The sequence below is a fragment of the Globicephala melas genome, chromosome 17 (assembly GCF_963455315.2).
Source record: "Globicephala melas chromosome 17, mGloMel1.2, whole genome shotgun sequence".
In the NCBI taxonomy this organism is placed as follows: Eukaryota; Metazoa; Chordata; class Mammalia; order Artiodactyla; family Delphinidae; genus Globicephala; species Globicephala melas.
The window spans coordinates 14790570-14814102 of NC_083330.1; the positions used below are offsets into that span (position 1 = coordinate 14790570).

The 23533-nt window shown below is 42.5% G+C and overlaps 1 protein-coding gene across 11 annotated transcripts in view; it reads right to left on the reverse strand.

Moving 5' to 3' along the window:
• Positions 1-23533, reverse strand: part of NCOA2 (nuclear receptor coactivator 2) — a 272322-nt gene that overhangs the window by 39163 nt on the left and 209626 nt on the right. For 10 of the 11 annotated variants that reach the window (XM_060287026.1, XM_030859594.2, XM_030859583.2 and 7 more), the window contains 7 exons: positions 21940-22043; positions 17712-17889; positions 14940-15128; positions 12486-12587; positions 12052-12195; positions 8245-8392; positions 5140-6409 (listed from right to left, as the gene is read on the reverse strand). In XM_060287026.1, the coding sequence (XP_060143009.1) occupies positions 5140-6409; positions 8245-8392; positions 12052-12195; positions 12486-12587; positions 14940-15128; positions 17712-17889; positions 21940-22043 (2135 nt within the window). The remainder of the gene's footprint in view (positions 1-5139; positions 6410-8244; positions 8393-12051; positions 12196-12485; positions 12588-14939; positions 15129-17711; positions 17890-21939; positions 22044-23533) is intronic. The other variant, XM_060287028.1, reaches the window with a different exon arrangement.

Here is a 23533-nt window from a genome sequence, read left to right on the forward strand (position 1 = left end):
GATGGATAGGGACACTTCCCTGGTGGTGCAGTGGTTAAGAATCCGCCTGCCAATGCAGGGGACACGGGTTCGAGCCCTGGTCCAGGAAGATCCCACATGCCGCGGAGCAACTAAGCCCGTGTGCCACAACTACTGAGCCTGTGCTCTAGAGCCCGCGAGCCACAACTACTGAAGCCCGTGCGCCTAGAGCTGGTGCTCCGCAACAAGAGAAGCCACTGCAATGAGAAGCCCGCGCACCGCAACAAAGAGTAGCCCCCGCTCGCCGCAACTAGAGAAAGCCCGCGCACAGCAACAAACACCCAGCGTGGCCAAAAATAAATAAATTTATTAAAAAAAAAAAGATGGATAAATATCCTTATGGTTGTATCATGAAAATAGCTACAGAGGTATTAAGAGGTTCTAATAAACTGTGAAGTTTATTGCTATCCTAGGAAACCAGGTTTCCCTACTACAGTAATGCTGCCTTGCGTAGAGTATTTTAAAATTCATTGTTTGTGAACGGGTGAGAGGGTGGGCCGTAATAAGTAATAAGCTACTTCTTTTTTTTTTTTTTTGCGCTACGTGGGCCTCTCACTGTTGTGGCCTCTCCCGCTGCAGAGCACAGGCTCTGGACGCGCAGGCTCAGCGGCCATGGCTCACGGGCCCAGCCGCTCCGCGGCATGTGGGATCCTCCCAGACCGGGGCACGAACCCGTGTCCCCTGCATCGGCAGGTGGACTCTCAACCACTGCGCCACCAGGGAAGCCCAATAAGCTACTTCTTGAGAAAGCTTTGCAGATGCCTTGAATGAGAGACGGCCCAAATAAATAGGTTCATATAAACGATAATAAAAATAAAGTATATTGTTTTCCTCAATGGATGCTCTTGTATTTGCTCCCAATCACAGACATGTGTAAAAGAAAGCTTTTACAATATAGATTAATAGTCTGGGTCCAGACTCTCACCTTTCCTTTTTACCTTTATTCTTTTCACACAAATAAAATGATACTTTAAACCATCTTGAATAGAAAAATAACCATCATAGTTTCAAAGAGTTCTAATGATAGGATTCATGATTCTTCCTTTGTGATCTACTCTTGTGTCGAATATGATGAGTTTAAAATAAGTCTAAGGTTAATCTCTCTCTATATATACATAGCTATATCAAACAATATATTTGGACGGTTTAAACCTATTTATTGATTCTTTATTTCAAATAATTACATAATTTAAAATCCATGATTTTCCTTGATTTTTATTTTTAAAAAGCATATATTAAAACTGATTTTCTAATTTTAATCTTTGCCATTTCTAAGAGCTGATCAAATTCAACTGTGTTTCAGTCTAGCTTTGACAAGTAACTAAAACACTTATTTGTCTTAAGAAAGTCATGCAGGGACTTCTTGGCGCTATATTCAGAAGGAACTGGTTCTTTGGAGACCCTTAACTATGGACACTATAGTATATGAATTCATTCAGCTTACCATCAGAAAAACGCATTATGAAAATTTCCCCACTAGAGGTAATATTGCTTTGCTTGTGTTTATTTCTTGTCAGTATTTGGAGTATGCATTTAAATTAATCTAACTGTCTCAACTTTACTTGAAATGTTCTTTTTCAAGGAGAATATCTCTACACCTTTGGCTGCCTAGGAATAAAATTTGACGACTACGGGCATTTTCTTCTGTAGTCATGTAAGTCCTGGAAGGGGTGCACTTGATCACATGAAGTTTCTGATCAAACATTTCTGCCCCCTAAGTAAGTTTTCATTCTCATCAAAAGTTCTTCTAGTTCCTATCTAGTTCCTTTCTCAGGCATGATTTCTTCACAAAACAAAAAGATTAATGCCTTCCTTGAAAACGCTTTGCCAAGATACTTTGAAGTTTTGCTTAGGCATCTCTTCGAATGCTCAAATTAGCCACATCAATTTGAAGAGTTGGTTTAAACTATTTCAGGCAGAAAATGAGTCAGAAAGATTTTTGTAAAAGTTCTACAAAATGAAAATTGGACTTGATTTCTGCATTTTTTTCTGGTTTTATGAATTTTTCATGTGTCAAATCAATTTGTTTTCTGAAGGAAATATAAAGAACACATGTATTTTAATACATGTGTTCTAATAAACTACAAAACAGTGTTTCAAAAATTTTTTTACAAACTGTTATTTCACCACATTTGCCTAACATAAAATTGCTTTAAAAAATGGCAACACAATTCTACCACAGTTGGAGGGAAATTTTCAGGACACTAAGAGTTTAAAATATGGTTTGCTTTTCTAATGGAGCCAAATAACAAGAAGAAATTCTTTATAGACTATTTCTAAACCCTCATCATAAGTGGCCCAGCAGCATTAAGAAAGAGCAAAAGAGTACCATTTAGTTAGTATCATTTACACATGCTCCATTGTGTAAACAAGTATATAACTTAAAAGTCAGTGAACATATCGGAAATTTTTCTGTCATTGTTTCCTGTTGGTTATGAAACACTGTAGAAACAAATGTTGTTTAAATACTCTACCAAGTGAAGAATGCTATTTTAGGTATAATGGCACCATCGAAGTACTTCCTGCCCTTAATAAGTTAGTGATAGGTTAAACACACACTCGGATAATGGCTCTTTTCTGAGTCAAAATAACAAGACAGTCAACTGTGCAATTCAGGCTCGCTAACAGTTTAACTTACTGAATAAAAATGTGTTGTGTTCCCCTGAAGTGAAAGAAAAACCTTTGATAAATTTGTACAGAAGTCAGTAGGAGATACAATCAACCTGTATTTGGGAAAAGTGAAGGAGTGTGGGAAGTGAAAGAATCCCTGTTTTTTTTTTCTTCTTAAAGTCAGTCATTCTAACTTTGATCTAAATTTAGGTAATGCATACTTCCTGTGGTAACCTTTCTTTTCAAGCTGCAATGTTTTTGATGTTAAAATTGCTCTGAAGCACTATTTTTTTGGTGGAGTTTTAAAATGGGAATAGATGGAGGGTAAAACCAGGAACTGGGTTTCATTAAGAAAAAAATACTGTGTGTATGGGTGAGGGTGAGTGTGAGTGTGAGTGTGTGTGTGTGTGTGTGTGTGTGTGTGTGTCCACCCAAAATGACAGGTTTGTGCTGATAACACTCTGTGCTTTAAGTTCCCAAAGTAAGATAATGTTGATCAGAAAAAACATTCTTTTAAATACCAATTAGAAACCTGCAAGTGACTCAAGGACTTTAAAAAAACAAACAGAACTTCTTCTTTGTCAGTTTCTTGTATGAAGTTAGTGTAATCACATAGGTAAATACAGAAATGCCAAACAGCGCCCTCCTTCCCTGACCCTCTAAGTCCCTAGGGCCTCAGGCCTGGGATAGAAATAAATTCTGTTTATGGAGCAGGGGACCGGCCACTTAGCCACTAAGCCAAGGGGGACCTCATGAGTCACCATCTTGCCCTCTAGCATGTGTCAAGAGACCTGAGTGACAGTATCTCTGCCTGCCACTCTGAGCTGCCACTAGCCCTGCGTATTCTAATCTAGTAAACCTCAAAAGATTAAAACATCTACAGCTGTCAATATGCTTTTACACTACACTTTATCCAAGATATTGTTATTAACTTTCCCCTGAGCCCCCGGGTCCCCCCATGCAATGATCTTACAGCATCACAGAGTGGCTGGTGTAGAGAACTCAGGACTAACACCTAAGTTTAAGGATTCATCCTCACCAAAGGTGTTTACACAATTACGCTGTTTCCCTCACGAAGGGCACAGGGAATGGTACCAGCTGTCCAGACATCAAAGTGAAAGACAGACAGGAAGCTGCGTGCTCAGGACCTGGAAGGAGGCCGGCTGTGCTTGGCCTCGGCACCCGCCCCCAGCCTGTGCTCTCCACCCCAGAGCTGCTGCTGGGTCAGCCTCCACCCGGGAGGTTCAAGGTGACGGCCAGGGGTGCTCCTCTCTCGTCTCCCCATGCACACCTTGTCCCTGAAGACAGCGACACCTAAAATGTCCACTTGTAAAACAAGTTTCAAGGCCATATCAGTGAACCATTTTCAGTAGAGAGGTCTGCGCAGCTTCTGCACTTCTTAACCCATCACGACTTACGGCGGCGCTCAGGGATGGCATGGTTCATGAAGTCCTGGATCTTTACCCCACCGGTCGTTGATTCCCCAGAAAACCCTTTATGCCAAGTCATTATTGTCAGCAATAAATCATTTTTTTTTTAAATAGGAAAATTTTAAACAGTTTGCATTTTCCCTCTGTGATGTCACTACCTCAGAGAGTCATCAAGAATGACTCTGAATATCACTTTAGCTATCCTTGATTTTCTCAGGAAATTAATTTTTCACGTAAGAACAACAGATAACGCAACCTATTATTTCAGTTTTGCACTTATATTTGATGGTTCCGCTCTACCAACATCAAGGCCAACTTTACCTCCCCTCTACTCTCCATTTCCCCTTAAATACTTTCTATGCCGATGGTCTAAGAAATTCTTTAGCGTTAAGCAGAAGTCATGATTGAGAATAAAGAGAGGTAGAATGATCTTCACTGAGTCTGAAAACCAGTCAGACTCTGCTCTTAAAAAGGGAAAGGTGAGTAAAAAATAATTAAGTCTGTCCTGACAAAGCCCACTTTTGAGGAAATGATTATCTCCAATTTAGGTATGTTCTAATAACAGGGGTCAGCAAACCCCAGCTGGCCTGCGGGCTAAATCCTGCCCACCACCTGTTTTTGTATGGCCCATGCACTAAGAATGGACTTACATTTTCTAATAATTGAAAAAAAAAATCAAAAGAAGAAGAGGATCTTGTGACACGCAAAAATTGTATAAAATTCAAATATCAGTTTGACTGAAACACAGCACGCTCGTTTGTTCCTGTGTAGTGTCTAGGGCTGTGTTTGCAAGCCAGGGGTGGAACTAAATAGCTGTGGCAGACAGTGTGTGGCCTGCAAAGCCTGAAATATCACCACTCGACCCTTTACAAGATAAAAGTCAGCTCTATAGCGACGTCACTCTTTGCTAGACAGAGTGTTTGGAACACGCGGCCTCAGTGAGAATTAACTCTGTTTCAAGGCAAGAACAAAGGAGAAGACTTATTTTTATCCAGTCACCCGAGGCCTCAGAAGGCCCCTGTGGAGAAATCCCTGATGGCTGTGGATCAGCACACTTGGGGGGACACATGACAAACCTTACCTGGTCACTGGGCTCAAAGCTCATCTCCTCCTTCTCAGTTTTCATAGTGATTAATTTCGTGTTACTGGCAGGGTCTGTCTTACTGTCCAGTCGCTCCAGTTTGGGGGTGATTTCTGGTAAACCGATATCTTTAGTATCATCCTTATCGAGCAGGTAGCGAAGCAGTGCATTCTCTTTCTTCTTGGGGCTCACTGGCTCCTGCTTAATAGTCACCTCGGACCCAGGAGCTGTGCTGCTGGCCTCCTGGTTCAGCTCTTTGCCTGTGGCTTCCGCTGTCAGCTTCGCCAAGTCCACGGGGGAACTGCTGTCCTGCAGGAGTCTGTGCAAAATCTTATGCTTCTCCTTGAGCGAGGTTCCGTGCGTCGACCCAGAGCCAGGCAAGCTGCCTGTGGAGTCCTTGTTGGTGTCCGACAGAGCGCCAGGCAAGGGCGAAGGCTCCATCTGGTCGGATTTGGTGGTTAGCAGCTGCAGGAGTTTGGTCTGCCCCTTGCCGTCATGCAGTCTGCCCTGCCCGTCAGGCCTCTCGCCGCTCCCGGCCTGGGGCAGGCCGGCCTCGCTGGCATCTTTCTGCTCCCCCGGGTGGCAGCTGCTCTCTGCTGGCCCGGCTGGACCTTCCGAGGGCTCCCCGTAAAGTCCGAAACAGTCTTTGGAGTCTAAGCTTCCCATCTTGCTGAGCGGGGGAGGATTCATATTCACCGGGGAGTTTTGCAAGTTGCCCATTTTGAGGTCCGGTGAAGCCAGCGACGACCCCAGTGAGACTCCGTGCCCCTCGCTGAGGGCCTGCAGCGCGTTGAGGGAACTGTTGGTGTAGCTATGGCTATTTCCTGTGCTGCTGCAAACTCCCACGGGGGAATGCAAGTTTCCTGCGGGGGAAAACTGACTGGGGGGGATTCGAGGGCTTCCGGCCACCCCAGGGCTCATGCGATGCCTCGGTGAGAGCATGGAGCTGGGCTGTCCTGGATTCAGGCCCGGGCTGCTTTGTGAGGGGCTGTTCATTTTGAGTGCATAGTTACTACCCTGAGGAGTGGTTGCCTGCATGCTCGACACGTGGTTCATTCCCCCGGAACCACCAAACCTGCCCATGGGCATGCCCATTTGTTCCTTCGGGCCGTTCATGGGGAAATTTATATTGCTACTTAGGGTCATGTCCTGACCTGGGTTCCCACTGCACATGGCCTGATGGGCAGGGCTGCTAGAGCTAATTGGATTCAATGGCTTCCCCATCGCTTGTCCAGTCAGATCCGGATTCATTACACACACATTCTGCTCTCTGTAGGGTGAGGAAAGAAATATAAGATAAAGGGGAAGATACTGAGCAAGTTGTTATTAATTTTCGAAAATGAGATCGCCTCATTTCTTTAAAAGAACGAACGACATGGAAGGAAAGGATAATACTTTGATGAAACAATCTGCAATTACGGGCAAGAATGAACACGCAGTGCTTTGGACCAAGAGGGGTGTTTTTCAGTCCACTCATTAAGACGTCTGTGGTTCTACAGAGGAAGTTGTGTTTAAATTTGACTACTACCATACTGAAAGCATAGTTGCTAGACAGGACATTAGCGGGCTTCCAATTACATAACATACCTTTCTCATTAAACGGTACGTTATCACGAATAACTGAGAGCTTGTACTGTCTGAAAGAAACGACCCAAACAAGTATAGCTGCCTTCAATTATCTGCCAGATTACGATTCCTAACAACAGACCCATCTGTGAGCCTGGAGCATGATGTGTGCTACTTGGCTCAAGATGAAGAGTAAACTAAGAGGGAAAAAAACTTGCCCCTAACTCTTCGAAACTTTGCAAGTTTTAGAGCCAATAAAGTTACCAAAACTGTTTAGAATTAGATTACCTGTCTAACAGATCCCCCGCCTGGGTCCCCCTGGAAGGCAAAGCAACAGCCTCTCAGCCACACGGAAGGAACTGCAGATCGTCCCGAGTCTGTGATCTCATTCCCCAACTCGCAGGCAACCCTACTCCGCTCCTGGTCTCAAAGCAGGTTTGCTGAGCTGGATGATTTTCCAAGCCCTATGAGCTTTAATTTACAGCTTGGCAGTCACTCGTGAGTTACCAAGCGTGTTCACAAATCCAAACAAAACAGGTTTCACAAATTGTCAAACACCAGCTTTCAGTCAGGGGGGTGAAATGTGGCACATCTGTAATCACTTTCAAATTGTTTCAGTTTGAGGTCGGATTTATTAACAGTTGGCAAACAGGGCTGCTTGATTTTTTTAATTCGCAATAAGAAAATAATTGAGAAATGTAACAAAAGAGAACTCCAGAGCAACTTTAGATATCTGCTGATAGCACCTCATGAAGTTTTACATAGCACACACGTAAATATTTACATAACTTGAAATACAATCATTTTCCTAAATTTGTGCTCTGAAATTATATGGTTATGACGCTTACTTTAAAATCAACATTCAAGTTTCCTTACTTTTATTTTTTATGGAAATGTTCACTACCCTTCAATTTAAAGTCTAATGTCAAAAAGTTAATTTAAACCTGAGAATAATAATCTAAAGTATTCCTTCTAAGTATATGTATATTTGAAAGTTTTAGATTTAAACACACAGGAGCAGAAGTCATTCTATATTCCTGCCCTGCATGTATCACTGCTGGGAAATGATCAATTTTCTTCTCTGATGTAACAGGCAGTCAGTCATGTCAGAGCAAAGTGAGTGCTAGTCTATGTCCTTCCAGCTGGGTGTCAAGATTCACTAGTACTGGGAATTCCCTGGCAGTCCAGTGGTTAGGACTCTACGGTCTCACTGCCGAGGGCCCAGGTTCGATCCCTGGTTGGGGAACTAAGATCCCACAAGCCACGTGGCACGGCCTAAATAAAATAAAATAAAATAAAATTCACTAATATTAAGGCTAAAATTCAAAGTGTAGCCTTACTTTGAATTTCACTATTGGGAGTTGTCTTTTAGCCAACAGTTAATGACAATTTAATTTTAACTTAATTTATATTTTACACGCCTGGGGTTGGTCAACAGAAATGTCTACCAAACCTGACAAGCTCTGGGATGACTTCCTGCTTTTGGAACCTTTCCTCCTGACTTGGGAAGGGCAGGTGGTGTCTCAGGACAAGGCTTACCTGTGCAGCATATGTAAAGATATCACAAGCTGAGGTTCGTTAGTAGTCTGAGAACGGATGAGCTTGCTCTTCGTTTGTGCAGCCACGAGAGTGCCGTCGGACAAGGAAAAACGATAGATCTGACTGAATGCCAATCCCTGTCTCAGCACTGCAGGCAAGCAAGGAAGCAGAACGCACGTTTAGAAACAAAATCAGAAGGTGAGGGCCGGACAAGACATAATGACAGTAATAAACTTCGTTAAGTGTATTATTTTCCTACCAGCAGGTTAAACAGAGTTGTAAGTAATATTTCATGACATTATACATTTTTAAAAGCACGTTTATCTTTCATTCAAAGTACCGATAAATTCAATATACTGTTTCTTCCCCCCCCCCCCGCAAATGAAGCTTGGACCCTTAAACTACGTTCTTTTAAAAATCTTCAGTATCGTGGCAAAACAGAGTGTAAACAATTTATTAGCTCAAAACAAGCTTTACAGTGATTTGTCTAAAATGTCAGGAAACAATGCAATGCATAAACATGATACCTCTACAGGGTACAATTTGCCTTTAATTTCTCTTCAAACTAATACAGTAGTAAACGTTACAGTAAAACTTATGCCATTGAATATATTCTCCGAATAGTCATCTTGAAGTTACGTACTGTTTACTCCATTATCTCACACTACTACTCCCCAATTCTGTTTCTCGGTGTGTAAGAAGTATTATTTCTGCGGTCAGGATAACAGGAAGTAAAAGATAAACAATCACAGGAATCCTTTCAGAGAAAAAAAGGCTAAATAGAAAACTGAAATAATAAAAGTACAAATCTTAGTGACATGGAATTGGTTTAATGTCTGGATGAAGAGTCAGGCGTTTCCATTTTCAAGACTAGAGCAGAAAATGTAACACTAGGTTAAAATAATTTTCCTTAGAGTTTCAGATTTATCTTTAAAACAACTGTATTTTAAAACTGTCAAATACTGCATATTAAAAAAGAACACTTCAATTCAGAAGACAAGGAGCCGTACAGTTTAGTTACCTTCGAAACCACTTTATCTAAACCACTGTAAGAAGACTACCATTTTCTACCACATAATCCTCAGCACAAACTTTGCGGGCTGACTAGTTAGTCCCAAAGCGGCCAAGCACATTCATCATTCCACAAAACTACCACGAGAGACAGAGAGAGAAAGAGAGAGAGAGAGACAGACAGACAGACAGACAGTCAGACAGAGGTAGGTGCTGACACACAATGTGGATTCAGATTTTTTGGTAAAATTTCACTTTGAGCAATTTCCCTGACGAACACCCCTGCAGTTCCAGGTATTTAGGGACATGCAGTATTTAGGTATTACTTTCTGCCACCAACTGCTGCATGATTACTCTGAAGTGGCAGTACTGGAAAGGAATTACTGTACATACACGTACCTTGCTTTGTACACTAAGTATGCCACTAAAAGGTGGCATAAATACCATTTTTATAATAGGACCCATATTTCCGATGGCTTATAATTTCAGAATTTTATCTGACCTTGGCCGTGATCCCTCAGGATTTTCCATCTCCATTTGGTCTATAGCAAACACCTCTGCTGAGTAGATTCGTGTCAGCAAGCCCCTGAACGCATGCAGGAAGCTCCTCCACGTAAACAAAGCCTTCCAGCAAATTTTTATTCAATGCAAATGATTACCGTCAATCTGACCTATTTCACACATTTGGATGAAATGTATTTTATACACTGCGGAGTTTCCTTGCAGTGGGTCCCATCTGTTTAAACCTAGCATAGTGCCTAGTATATCTGGGTAAACCCTTTTCTAAGGAATCATGAAGCCACAGGATTAAATGTGGGACATTGCTACTCAGGGCCCAAGGACACTGAACACGGCTGCTGATGGAGATTTCATATTCTTTGTTACTATTCTTTTTATTTTAAACCAGATCTAGTGAAATGGCAGGTTACTTATTGATTTCTGTCAAATGTAGCATCTTTATTTCCTCTTACTCTTTCCCACTTACAGAAAAATGCTGGAAGACACAAACTGTTGAATTATGTGCCTATTTATTTCTAAGAAATAAGGATGAAGAAGATAAACAGGATGAATAAGATGAGGGAAAAATAAGGGAATGGAGAGAGAGGTCATTTACCATGACTTGTACTTTTTCATAATCAATCTTAAAAGCATAAAGTTTAAACATACAAACACTCTTGGTAAATGCCAAGGTCATGGATGCACGTTAAACGGAAGATGACCAACTAAAACTTGATTTTCAGTAATGAGTTACAAATTTCTTCTGCAAAAATGCAGACGATTTGCCAAACTGAGTTATAAGGCACAGGGCCCCTGTCCCTCACAGGCAGCGTGGCCCCCACAGAATCCAGGCCCATAACCAAGTGCCCCTGCCAGGACATGCAGGGTCCACGAGAGGAGAGTCAGAAGACCAGAAGGATAAAGTGTCTCCCTGGGCTTCCCTGGTGGCGCAGTGGTTGAGAGTCCGCCTGCCGATGCAGGGGACACGGGTTCGTGCCCTGGTCCAGGAAGATCCCACATGCCGCGGAGCAGCTGGGCCCGTGAGCCGTGGCCGCTGAGCCTGCGCGTCCGGAGCCTGTGCTCCGCAATGGGAGAGGCCACAACAGTGAGAGGCCCGCGTACCAGGAAAAAAAAAAAAGTGTCTCCCTCCCCCATGGAGTCCTGCTAAAGAAAAGAATTTTTTCTTTGTTCTCACCAACTTAACAAAAACCCAGAATGTACTTGAGAAAAAGTGATGCTGCAGAAAGAACCATGGGAGCAGCGCGGTGGTGAAGTGATGGCCAGGACGGGCCTCAGATCCAGCTCTGGAGCTGATACTTTAAAAAAAAAAAAAAAAAAAAAATTTATTTACTTATTTGGTTGCACTGGGTCTTAGTTGTGGCAGGTGGGCTGCTTAGTTGCGGCCCATGGGCTCCTTAGTTGCAGCACACGGGCTCCTTAGTTGTGGCATGCAAACTCTTAGTTGCGGCATGCATGTGGGATCTAGTTCCCTGACCAGGGATCGAACCTGGGCCCACTGCATTGGGAGCGTAGAGTCTTAACCACTGTGCCACCAGGGAAGTCCCAGGAGCTGACACTTTCTAACCGAAGGCTTCTGAGGCCATGTCACCTGTGTCAGCTCCCCACTGACAGCACAAGAGTCAAACGCCCACTTCCTAGGTGGGCTGTGGCGATCAAGGGGCTCACAGAAAGAGGGGCAACACCAGGCAAAGGGCAGGTGCTCAAGGAGGGCTGAGTCTTGGGTTCAGTTCCAGGTGTCCTATTGACTAACTGTGCGACCTCAGACAAGTCACTTCATCTCTTTCGAGAAACATCTGGGCGGTCTTCAGTGGTCGTCATCTGGAAGGAGGGCTTGGCATCCCACTGGCGCCTCTAACAGGAATTCACCTGCTCCTGCAAATTTCCTTTCATTCTTATTTCCACAGTGTCCTTACGATTCAGATGGTATTTCTTTTGCTATTACAGGGGACCTCAGTACGTTGTTTTACACATCTAGAAGCCATAGCATCAGAGACAATGATCTCTTTCCCTTTCCTTTCATCTGTCTTTGTGAGATTATCATGCCCAGTTCGATTTCCTTCATCACACTCTTAGCCTTACAGGTTCTCCTATTCAATTTCCCTTCAGATGGCGACAATTCTGGGCAAGACGATGCCAAGTACGTATGAACCCAAAGAGTCACCAGATCCAGGTCCCCGGAGGTGGATTCAGGAATCACTGTTTCCAAGAGAGCTCTCATAAAAAAGCAGTAATTTAGCAAGATGAACTTCAAGAAAAGTACCGCGTAGAGACGGTTACCTTCATGGTGATGCCTCTTGGCATAAGACACAGACTCCCCTTCGTGCTGCGCGTGGAACTTCTGGATGCACCTCCTCACCAGGTCCTCCCAGCCCGGCTTCATGGCTGCCCGCATGGTGCTGGTGTCCAGGGACGTGATCTTGCCTAGTAAATAACAGCAAGCATTATACCTACGCACTGATCTATTCTTTACAGAAATAAGTACATCTTAAAAAGGTAAAAATTTGTTTATTTGGAATAGGTAGCACAAGTGCACGGACCAAAAGGGTAGACAGTGAAAAGAAGTGTCCCCCACCCCGCCCCCGTCTCCAGCTCCTCCACGCTTCTGCCCCAGCAGCAGCCACTACTACCAGCTTCTTCATCATTTTCTAGACCCATTCCTTGCATTTACGAACATGGAGGTATTCTAGGATTTCTCTGGCAAGAGAATTTACCTTGGAGATCTTGGCGAGTAGTGAAACTTTCTGATGAGGGAAGAACTGGTCTCTCCTTCATGGGGACTCTTCTGGCCACACAAATCAGGCAGGACTGCAAATCTTCAATCACATACATTGATGGTTATCGTATCAGGCTTTTTTAGTGTTTCAGACAAGATCAAATGCATTTCTGACAGCACAACCTCGTAGATCAATAAGGGAGAGAGCGACGAAACACTATGTACCTCCGCTCCTCCCCTGAAGTGGGAAGCAGCCGGGGGCGGATGAGCTCGGGGAGCTGAGGATAAACTGCTGAAACCACACGACACACGTGATAAAAGCACATCCACCACACTAGAGTCCACCACCTGCAACCATGTCCCCAGCGGTGGAAAAGAGTGGAAGCCTTTCTTATTAACTGGCTGATGGTAGCAGCCAGCTGAATGCATAAGGCAAGCACACAAATGATGAAAACTAAATGCTGATACTCTGTCAAGGGCCTGCTCCTCGAGCTCTAGGTTCACCAAGACACAGGAAAACTAGATATATCTGCTACCCAACCATGTCAACGCTCCTACAGTGGCAATATGCAATTTAAAATGAAGTATACAAACAGTGTCTAGACTCAGATTCGGAGAACAAATCCTAGAAAATGCAGTGTGTGCCAAGTTCAGAGTCTGGGCCATGGCTAGGTTCTCACACAGCTCTAAGCATTTGTTCCTTACCCCACTTCAACTGTTTTATGTATCTGTGTTCACTTCTGGAGAACGGGGAGGATGTGTTTTATCTTGTAGCATGCAGAGCACACTGCACGCCCTTTCAACTGCAAACATGCTGGGGAAAAGGCCGATTTAAAAAGTCTCTTCATATCTTATGCCGCTGATTTATGATTGTTCACCTTTAAATTCGGGAAAGAAGTTCTTTAAATATATCCAGTAACAGTGAGTATCACAAAAATAAATGTAATCCTTGTCCTCAACATTAATAAAAGCTGAATTTTTGAGCACTTACTATGAGACAGACACCCTTCCAGCTGCTTTACAGGCTCCTGATTCAGTTAATCCTCTTAACAACTCTATGAGGCAGGTACTAGCATTATCTCCATTTAACAGAGGAGAATCCAAAGCACGGAGTTTCAGTAACTTGCCCAACATCACACAAAACTTTGGGGAAGCCAGGATTTGAATGTGAGCGCACCATGCCTCAGAAACCCTACTCTTACGCTACACTGTGGAAACATTTGGAATCAGATTTTAAATGTACGAAGCTGTTTAAATAAATATATAGCACAAAATCATAAGTCAGCTCAGCTGCAGAATACGGCTTTAGAATATTATCACAGATGGATGTGTTAGCAACACGTACTCTGTTGCATACAGGAGAATAAAATCGCTTGACATTCCGTATCTATGTAAAAATTTCATTTTGAAAACTATGTATCATCTGTGACAGTTCTATTAACTTCCTTTCCAATAACATTTAAATTAAAAATTACTTACATATTTTTTTAAAAGAGGATTAAATATCTAGTATTGAATGCCAACCATGGTTCAGGCATGTTCACTTAAGCCTTATTACGCTGTGATACTGGAATTGTTGACTTCACTGGTTAAGGGAGTACACGGATGTTCAGAGGTCGAGAAGGCTGCCCAGAGTCAGAGCTGGCAAGCGGCTGATTTAGGGCCTGGCCTGCCTGATTACAAAGCCCACAGTGTTTCCACTGACTGATGGTTCTCGGCTCTTCCCCTTCTGCTACACACGCAGAACGCGCTCTTCAGCATTGTCCCATGTCACAGACAGTGACACTCGGCGGTGTGGAGTGGCTTGCTCGGAGGGCGTAGCGGGTGGACACTACACCAGCATCTCTTGAAAGGGAAGAGCCTATGAGCTTACAGTTTGGAACCCTTCTCCCAATCCCCACTCCCGTCTCCATCCTCTCCTATCCTGGACGCAGCGTCCGTAGACAAACCATATGAAATCCATTCATCCCTTGGAAGTATACGAAAGATGTTATTTGTACCATGTGTGTTTTTCTAGGGCGTGGCTCGGAGCTTGCTGTAGACATTCAGAGGGGCCTAGGATCCCCGAGAGGTTCAACACTAGTGGACGTGCGCCAGCAGGGTAGCTACTGGCCACATGGGGCTACTTAAATGAAAACTTAATAAAATAGACAATTTGGTCCCCAACTGCATTATTGATATTTCAAATGCTCAGTAGCCACATGTAACTAGTGGCGGCTGTGTTGGCTGTGAAGACACGTAACACTGCCATCATCACAGCAAATTCTACTGGATCGTGCTGTTTTAAAGAGTTCACAATTTTTGTGATAAATTCAATTATTAAGTAGGTGAAAAGAACCAAGAAACTGCCTCTACATTTTTCTTTGTGTGGCCTCTAATTTCAGATTATTAAGTGTGAAAGAAGTAGCACAGGAATACATGATGTAACATATCCCAGAGATGTGGCCCCTACCTTCTCCTTCTTCTTTGATGGACTTTGGTTGAGAGACAGCAAAGCACTGCATAGTTTCATATTTCTGATGTGCTTCCTGGTTTTCATGACCTTCCTCTTCTGAATCAGGTAAAGGTTTTACCAGCATCCGACAATTGAAAGTATGGCTGTTCCGCCTGGGAGGTTCGCCAGACCAAGCTCCCCCGTTCACTGAGCAAAAGGCAAAAGCAACCCGACAGTGTAAAGAAACTAGCGTCAGACTGGCTTCTGCCTAATTATCAGAACGATGTAGGAAACATATGGTTATCTTACTTTCATATAGTGCTTATACTTTTCTAAGTAATTTCAAAATCTAAAGGGGAAAAATTATTGGGTTAATTCTTGGGAATTTCAAATGTCTTTTACACACTTCTTACTCTTCACCATGACTCTTCCCCTTCAAGTGCAGGCCCTGATTACTGACCAGCCCCCTCTTACCCATCTAACCAGATCTTTCATGTTGCCCAGCACAAGCCTCCCTGCCATCACCTTCCATACCCAGTCCCACGTGGATATCTTTGCACCTGCTACCCTGTCTAAAAGGTCAGGCTGCCTCTATGTCTCCCATCCACATGTACTCCTGCTCTAAGGCTGAGATCCTTTAGGTACTTAACCAACTGCTCTAGGCATCCCACACTGCCTCTTCTTACTGACCTTTCTTTCCTAAAACTTCGCTGAAATTTTACTGTATATTCTGTACCTTGGCTGTAGTTTTTTTTTTTTTTGCTTCATGCATATTTCTTCATAAGACAGAGATGATCTTGAGGATACACTGCTAATGTCATTTATTTCTCTTCAATGAAATACTACTTCACATGTCTTCTATTTTAGTATCAATACTTAGAAACATATATATTAATTCAAGAAAAAGATGAAAGAGAAGAAAGCCCTCTTTTTTGGGGGGGGAGATGCATTAGAGAAATCAAAGAGAGAAATAAAATAATGACTGATTTTGAGAATTTAAGGGTGTTTACAGATCACCAGATCAGCTTCCTCATCTACAGGCGAGAAAACTGATGTGCAAAGAAATATTCAGCTTCTAGAAGAGCTGGAGTCAGAACCGACCCTACTTCTCACTTTGGTGCCCTTTTCTTTACTGTCGCTTGTGTTTTACCTAAAAGATATTAGAAAAAAAATAAAAATAAAAATAAAAGATATTAGGACCAGCAGGACGATGAAAGAGGGGGATCAGAAAAAAGGGCCAGTCATAAGACAAGCAAATGCACTCTCAAAAAGTCACTAGTTAGAAAACGCTTAAAAGGACACCTAGGTGAACACAATGCTAACCCCACAAGCACTGGGCTGTAGAGGCAGAAAGAAGGAAAACAAACCCTAGAGAGAAAAAGGAAATATCAGGTGAACTACAGGAGACTGTTTTACAAGGAGGAACCATAGCTAGCTTTATACAGACATTTGAGAAGTGTATTTTACCATCAGCATTCTTAAAAGCTTATTTACATAATGAAGACCACATAGAGTAATCAAAGAAAAAAGTTCTTATTAACTCAGGTTAATACGTAATTTGAAAGTATAAAAAAGTACAATATAAAGTAAGGCAAAGAGCTCTTTAGACAAGTGAATTAATAATACTGAACTAATAAGTATAGGTCTTCTGAGGAAGTCATAAAATTACTGAAGAGATTTGAAAATACTAGTTACTTGAAATAAGACATCCCATTTTCTTGTTCGTTTACTAGAGAATATAATGGAAGGACCTCACACGAGTAGTCACAGACTTCGTATTACTGTTGCAGTCACTTTGAACAAAGGGTTGTGCTATTAAAGAAAAGCTAGCCACAATGAAATGTGAAAGGACCTTTTCCTATTTACCGTGGTAACCGTGAGACCAGCTAGCATAAACAGTTTTAAGAAAAGGAACAGAAATACTTGCTAACTCAGGACTTGACCTTATTCTCTACTAAAATATGCACTTCTTTTTACCCATGGAGACGTTCTCAGCATCATCAGCTTAAGTGAGAATACAGAAAAAGAGCCACCTAGTAAGTGGGAACAGCGATGCCCCAGAGCAGCCACGGAGGGGGGCCTGTGCTGTGAATCACCTGCTTTAAAGTACGGCCCTTCGGAACCACGGACACTCTCGGATAGCATCTCCAGGTCGAGATGAGGAAGACAGGAAGGGGAAGCAGGGAGCGGTGTGGAGGGGCGGTGTGAGGGGGTGCCTTGCCACCCGCAGAGCCACTGGGGAGTCTGTGAAGCCCCAGAGCCCATTTCGGGCTCCCAGGCTGGGAGCATTCGAACCTCCACACGCCACTTGTTCCTCAGCATTTTATTTTTAGAACGTCGTATACACCCACATCATACCCTTCACCAGCAGGACTCAAAATAAACTGAATCTCAAGCTCCTCGTGACCTTCTGCGTCTTAGGTTGTCACGGAAGAAAAGGACAAAGCAGAGCCTACGGGCACTGGATTGGGCGGGAGGCGATCGGCAGCTTCTTAAAAAACAACCAAATAAATCCCATGAAAACAGTTGCCATGTGCCTACTCTCCATCCGCATGATTTTTACTTACTTGAAATATAGGGTCAAAACGATCATTCATTCAAGACCAGTATCTACAGATGTCCTTTTCTGCCTGACCTCGAAGCTTACACAGTTAACACAAGCATCTCTAAAAAATTACCCAGTTACTCTCATCCCCAGCGGACAGAATACAGTTCTGTTTTCTGCCCTCTAGCCAAGACACTGTGCATGTGGGCAGGGGCTGAGGAGAGACCCAGAAGACACTCATTTACCTATGGACTTTGGCAGCAGGTTTTTGACGAATTCAGTGTGGTCCCCAACATGCAGGATGCTATATACGCTTTTGTTCATCAGCTCTTCCTGGTTATACCTTAGGTACTGTGTCACATTCTCTGAAACAAACACAACGTTGCCTTCCAGGTTCACTACAAAGAAGAACCCATCAAGGGCCTAAGGGAAGAGGCACAAATTGTGTTAGAAAGGAGGCAGCATAAAATCACATCCGACTGCTAGGAAGGGAGTGGCCCCTTTAAGGGAGACATAATTCACGTGTGGGCAGAAGAGTGATCTCTCTTGCTCCACTCCTATCATTCAGAAACAACTAACACATTTTCTCTTGCTGAAATGAGTCCATCTTAGTAAGTGGGAGAGAGCCTACATCAGGGTTTCTTGTCACAAATTAAATGACAAACACTCACTTTGTTAATTAATCAGGAAATAACTACTGCCACGTAAAAGTATACAGGCATTTATCTGCATTTTCCAAATGAGACTGATGTACTCCGTAGGGCCGAGAACTACTTTTCTGCTAGTGATCCAATAAGGACTCATTTTTTTGTACAGTTCCTCATGGAATACAATGGGAAGGAGAGGTCATTGATAATTTTCCCTCAGTTTAAGGATAAACGCCAAGGAAAAAAATCAAAATTTTACTACCTTTAAAGCTTCCAAGGCTTAAGCGAAACGAATCGAAGGTGATCTGAGACCTTTTAAGGAACGCCAATCCTTTATTGTTTGGTGTAAATGGGGAAAGGGTCTGGGAGGTGTGTGTCTGATGTGACAAACTAGTCTTCCCGGGGACCTCAGGCTGAGATACAGCCGGCACTGCCCTGAGACTACACAGGGCCTTGAGGTTTAGGTTTCTAACAGTGAGGACTGGAAAGTTAACTAATCACGCCTGGCTCTATTACTTGTTCTCCAAGTTGTCAAGATGCAGGCTCCTAAATCACCCAGATAGCAGTAGCACTTTTCCTGTGATGGGTGCATAGCTCACTTTGCTGTCATTCCAAAACAGATTAGGGAAGGAGGTGAAGGACCTAGGATCATTTCAGGAAATAAAGAGGATAATAATAGATACAGACGCGTTTACTGAGCCTTAAACACACAGTGTCGCTTTAATATTTACAATTCTGGAAGGAATGTTTTCCCTTTTCCAATTCACAGAGGAGGAAAAAAACTGAGACTCAAAGAGGTTAAGGGATTCGCCCAAGCTCTTGCAACTAGTCAGCTGGGTTGCAAATCCAGGTGGATGTGACTCCAAAGCCCATGCTTTCAACTACCACTCAGCACAGTGTTCTCCAGTATTTACCCAGCCCATCTTCCTATCATGGTCGCCTGGGTGATGCAAAGGCCAGGAGCTCAGTGAGTTTCTCTTGGTTCCTCCTCCTTTTTCTTTTTGATCCTCACTTGTCAGAGCTGTTTCATGGATCAGGGGAGTGATCAGGACCAGAAGAGGCTTGTTGCTGATCAGGCAGTGCTTGGACCAGGACCACGTGGACCACACAGTGCATGCCAGTTTCTTCATGCTGTGTATTTACTACTATTTTCATACGAATGTTACATGGGCACACCAGTATAATGAAGTGTATGAATGGGACATAAAGCGTTTACTTTTCCTCTAGTTTGTTTTTTCCTTAAGTTATTATTTAGCAGGCTCCTATTTTGTGAGCTTTCTTTGAATATATTCCATCTTTAATTCTATTTTCATGACAAAACTAAGCGCTCTCTCAAATTAGAACTGACCATAAGGCACCAATGAAAAGCTCTTAAAAATATATATTTAAAAAAAACACCATTTGGTTTTAAGTTTTTCTTAAATGTTCAGTCAGGTTTTCCCAATGGTATAAACAATATGCAGGGCAAAGCAAGACTATGTGTGAATAGCCTTCCACGATAGGTTGGCATCAACTGTTGGAAACCTTGTGTGTGTGTGTGCGTGTGTGAGTGTGTGTATGAACCGGTGTGTGTGTGTGTGTGTGTGCGCGTGTGTGTGTGTGTAGGACAGGAAGTCAGTTGATTAGTTATATACCAAATGGACTTTTAAACTCACTGTTTAAAGACACATTCAACAGGGATTGTCATAATTATATTACCTACTGTTCACTTTTGGAAGTGCATGTAGTTTCCTGCTGCTTTGTACCATGCTAAAAAGACTGACTGTGGCATAATATAACCGAAAGATGAAATTCTTTCATCTTATAAAACTGTTTGTTTTTTTAAAGCTCACTATGATATGCTCTGATGAAAAAAGCTGACATTTGGTTTTGTTGCCTAGCAACCACTATGCCATGATGTAAGCATGAGTGTGCATCTATGCCTAGAACGGCTCAACGAGAACAAGTTTTCTCCGTTTAGATTATTACATGCAAACAGGGATAAAGATGCAAATTCAAACCTCAAGTCTCTAGATTCAAAGTGTTACCTCTCACACACTTAGCACTGAAGTCCTGCTGAACAGGTGCTTGCTCAATGCACTGAATTCTCAGAAGACTATTTTGAAACAGTGAAAATGTGGATTTATTTGATCTTACGAGATAAGGTCCACTGATATCTAGCAATCTGATTTCTGCAATTAGTGAACTTACTCTCAAAAGGCTTGAGTCATAGCCTTGTAGTTACTGCAAGCATTTCTTTTTAGAAGCCTCAAAAATCTTCCCAAGAGTTTCCACCCTACTTAATTTTCCCCCATATAAGGAATAAGCACAGATATATGGGCATTTCCTAATGGTAGAAATTTAGATTACCATCATTTCCAAATGAATTTTGTTTCTAGTTCCTTCATCTAATTCTAAATAAACAGTCCACCTAGTTAAGAGTTTTCTCATCTGCTTCTAAGAACCAAGTGGGAAGTAGCACTCTCTGGCCTTCCACTGCCTTGTGAATTCTGGAAAATCAGGTTAAGTGTGTTTTTGCTTTTTCTCTAAAAATTGTTGTTAAATGTTTTCAAGCCAGTGATAGAAGAGATATACGCAGGGCCAATGTGGGGTCATTTAAAGTCTTTTGGCCGGCAAGGTCCGACCCAAGGAATGAATTCTGTCATTTCTAAATATAAAGACCGGGTCAGACAAGCTTTACATTTCTTCTGTGTCCCCCCACCCTCCTCCGATTATATGGTAGATTTTCACAGAATTAGATTTTCTAAAAATAAAAATCATCTTATGCACCAACCGAAAAAAAAGGGGCAATTATTGGTTATCTCTGCTTTAAAAATCCTAATTTCTTATATACGTGCAGCTGCTGCAAGTTAAGTGCTTCTACAGTGGCAATGCTGCAGAGCTTCTGGCCATGTGGTAATTTTCAATCTCATCATATCATCAGCACAGTAAATTATCCTGAGAACTGACATAATTTATGTCTCAGGGCTCCTCTGCTTCTTGTTATATATTCACTGACATTTTTTCCCTGATCTTACCGTAGCCTACATCTTAAATTTTAATTCTGGAAGAGGTACAGCAAAGGACTTGGTGTTTAATACTGTACCGGTTAGTAAAATAAGAAAGCGGGACTTTACAAATTCTAGATAGTAGTCCGGTCATAAAACTTCCTAAAGTTGATAAAGAAAAGGCAGTTACGACAAACCATTACACTTACGAGTTCTGCCTATTCCTTCAATTTTCGTCTTTATGAAATCAATAAACTAGTTGAAGTAACATAAATAAAAAGCGTAAACTTCCTTTTTAAAAAAATCTTTGGCTGCACCATGGGGCATGCGGGGCCTTAGTTCCCTGACCAGGGATGGAACCTGTGCCCCCTGCAGTGGAAGCACAGAGTCTTAACCAGTGGACTGCCGGGGAAGTCCCGAGTAAACCTCCTTTTGGTCCTCAAACTTTAACCTGTATATATAGGCATATGTACATGCATATATGAAAATCTAAGAATTCTGGGAACGTTTCAAACCACAACAATATCACAGAATTTAACAGGACTTGTGAACGCGGTTTTCCAAAATGAATGCTCAACTGACAGTTAAAGTTGGTCAAATTTGTATTCTAATCCACTTGATTTAATTCTGTTTTATCAATTTGAAACATATATAAGCTGGAATTTGGAGTAAAATCTAGATACATAGTATTAATAGTAAGCTCAAGAGGTCAGCAGTACTTCAACTTTAAGAGTGAAAATTAAGTGTGGATTCTCCTTAAATTACATTCACTTGAAAATTAAATGGGATAATGGATAAACAACATTGAAAAATACAGAACCAAAATGAGGGTGCACTACCTCAAGCATCATAGGCCCTAGTGCATCCTTGTCGATGACACCCTGCCCGGTAGATGACACGTCTGACTTCTGCACTTCATCTATGTTGGCGGCTGCTGCTTTCTCTGCAACAAACACAAGTGTGAATTCAACGGCAGTGCTATTTCAAGGACAGAGTGACACAGAAACATTTTTATTGTAATGATTTCAAAAATCTCCAGTGGGATCAGAGCCAGCTATAAAAAAGTTAGAGTACATCCCCACCACCACTGCACAGGAGAAACTGCTGGAAGCCGGAGCCGGAACATTAACTTTTCCCCTCCAGAACCTGTGGCTCAGCCCCTTTCATGCTGCCGATAAAATGAGTTTAGGGGTTTCATGCCAGTCCCTGACAAGCATTTTTTTTTCTAGATTGCAAAACTGCGCTATACTGCAGCACAATTAGTGCCGCCTGCAGAGATTCCCCGAGCTGGGATGACCCGGGGCCTGTTGTTCAGGCTTCGGGAAAGAAATCAAAGATGCATTTGAAGAAGGAATAAAAACGCGTCCTGACCACTGTGGTTCTTCCCATGTGACACTCCCCTGGCTCTTGTACTGTCCCACCTCTTGTCGCCTTCACATTTAAAGTAAGCAGAAAGACTGGCCCCTGTCTGGTGGAAGGTGCTTGACGAGGTAAGGCAGAGAGAGCGGCACCCTATCAAGCACTCGGGAGAATTTCAACGGATGCCCTTCTACCTAGTCCAGAGGTGTGGACTAAAATGTCTCCCCACGAGGCCTGGGAAGACACTCCATCATGGAAAAGTCTCACGGAGGAAACAGATGCACAGTCATCAATATATATATGCAAACGGGTTATTTCAAGAACACCAAGGAAAGTTTAAGGCACAACAGATACATCCCAACAACTTGCTAGGAAATGACACAAAACAATGTGTCAGTTATTTGTCCTGAATAAATTATATCCTTGTTTACACTGCATGTTATCATTGTAATTAAATGCAAGTAAAGAAAACTGTAAATCAATTTAGTACTCAGAGTCAACTTGCTTTCATGAACTTGGTAGACTTGGCTTCCTTTTTTTTCATAACAGAAGATTTTACACAGTATTTTGAAAACCTGTAACGTTTAATTTGTACCTGGGAACCTAGAAAGTAGTTAGGAATTACATAGGCCCTCCAAATCTTGCCGCTCTCTGACGGGAAACGTCCACATGCATATTTATCAGTGGAAAAGGGAAGAAGGCCTGTGTAGTTCAAGTCTAAGCTCAGCCACTTAGTACAAGTCAGAGCACGTCATTTCAACTTTTTAAGGCCTTAGTACCTGCCTTCTCGCATCACGGCCTGTGACAGGAGTAAATGGGATGATGTGTAAAACATACTTTAAAAACCAGAAAGGAGTTTACAGATGTAACTTACTACTAGCATAGCTGTCTTTTTAAAAAAATCTTTTTTTAATTTTTAAAATTCATTTTTATTTAAAAAAAATTTTTATTTATTTATTTAGCTGCTCTAGGTCTTAGCTGCGGCATGCGGGTTCTTCGTTGTGGCATGCGGGATCTAGTTCCCTGACCAGGGATCGAACCTGGGCCCCCTGCATTGGGAGCACGAAGTCTTAA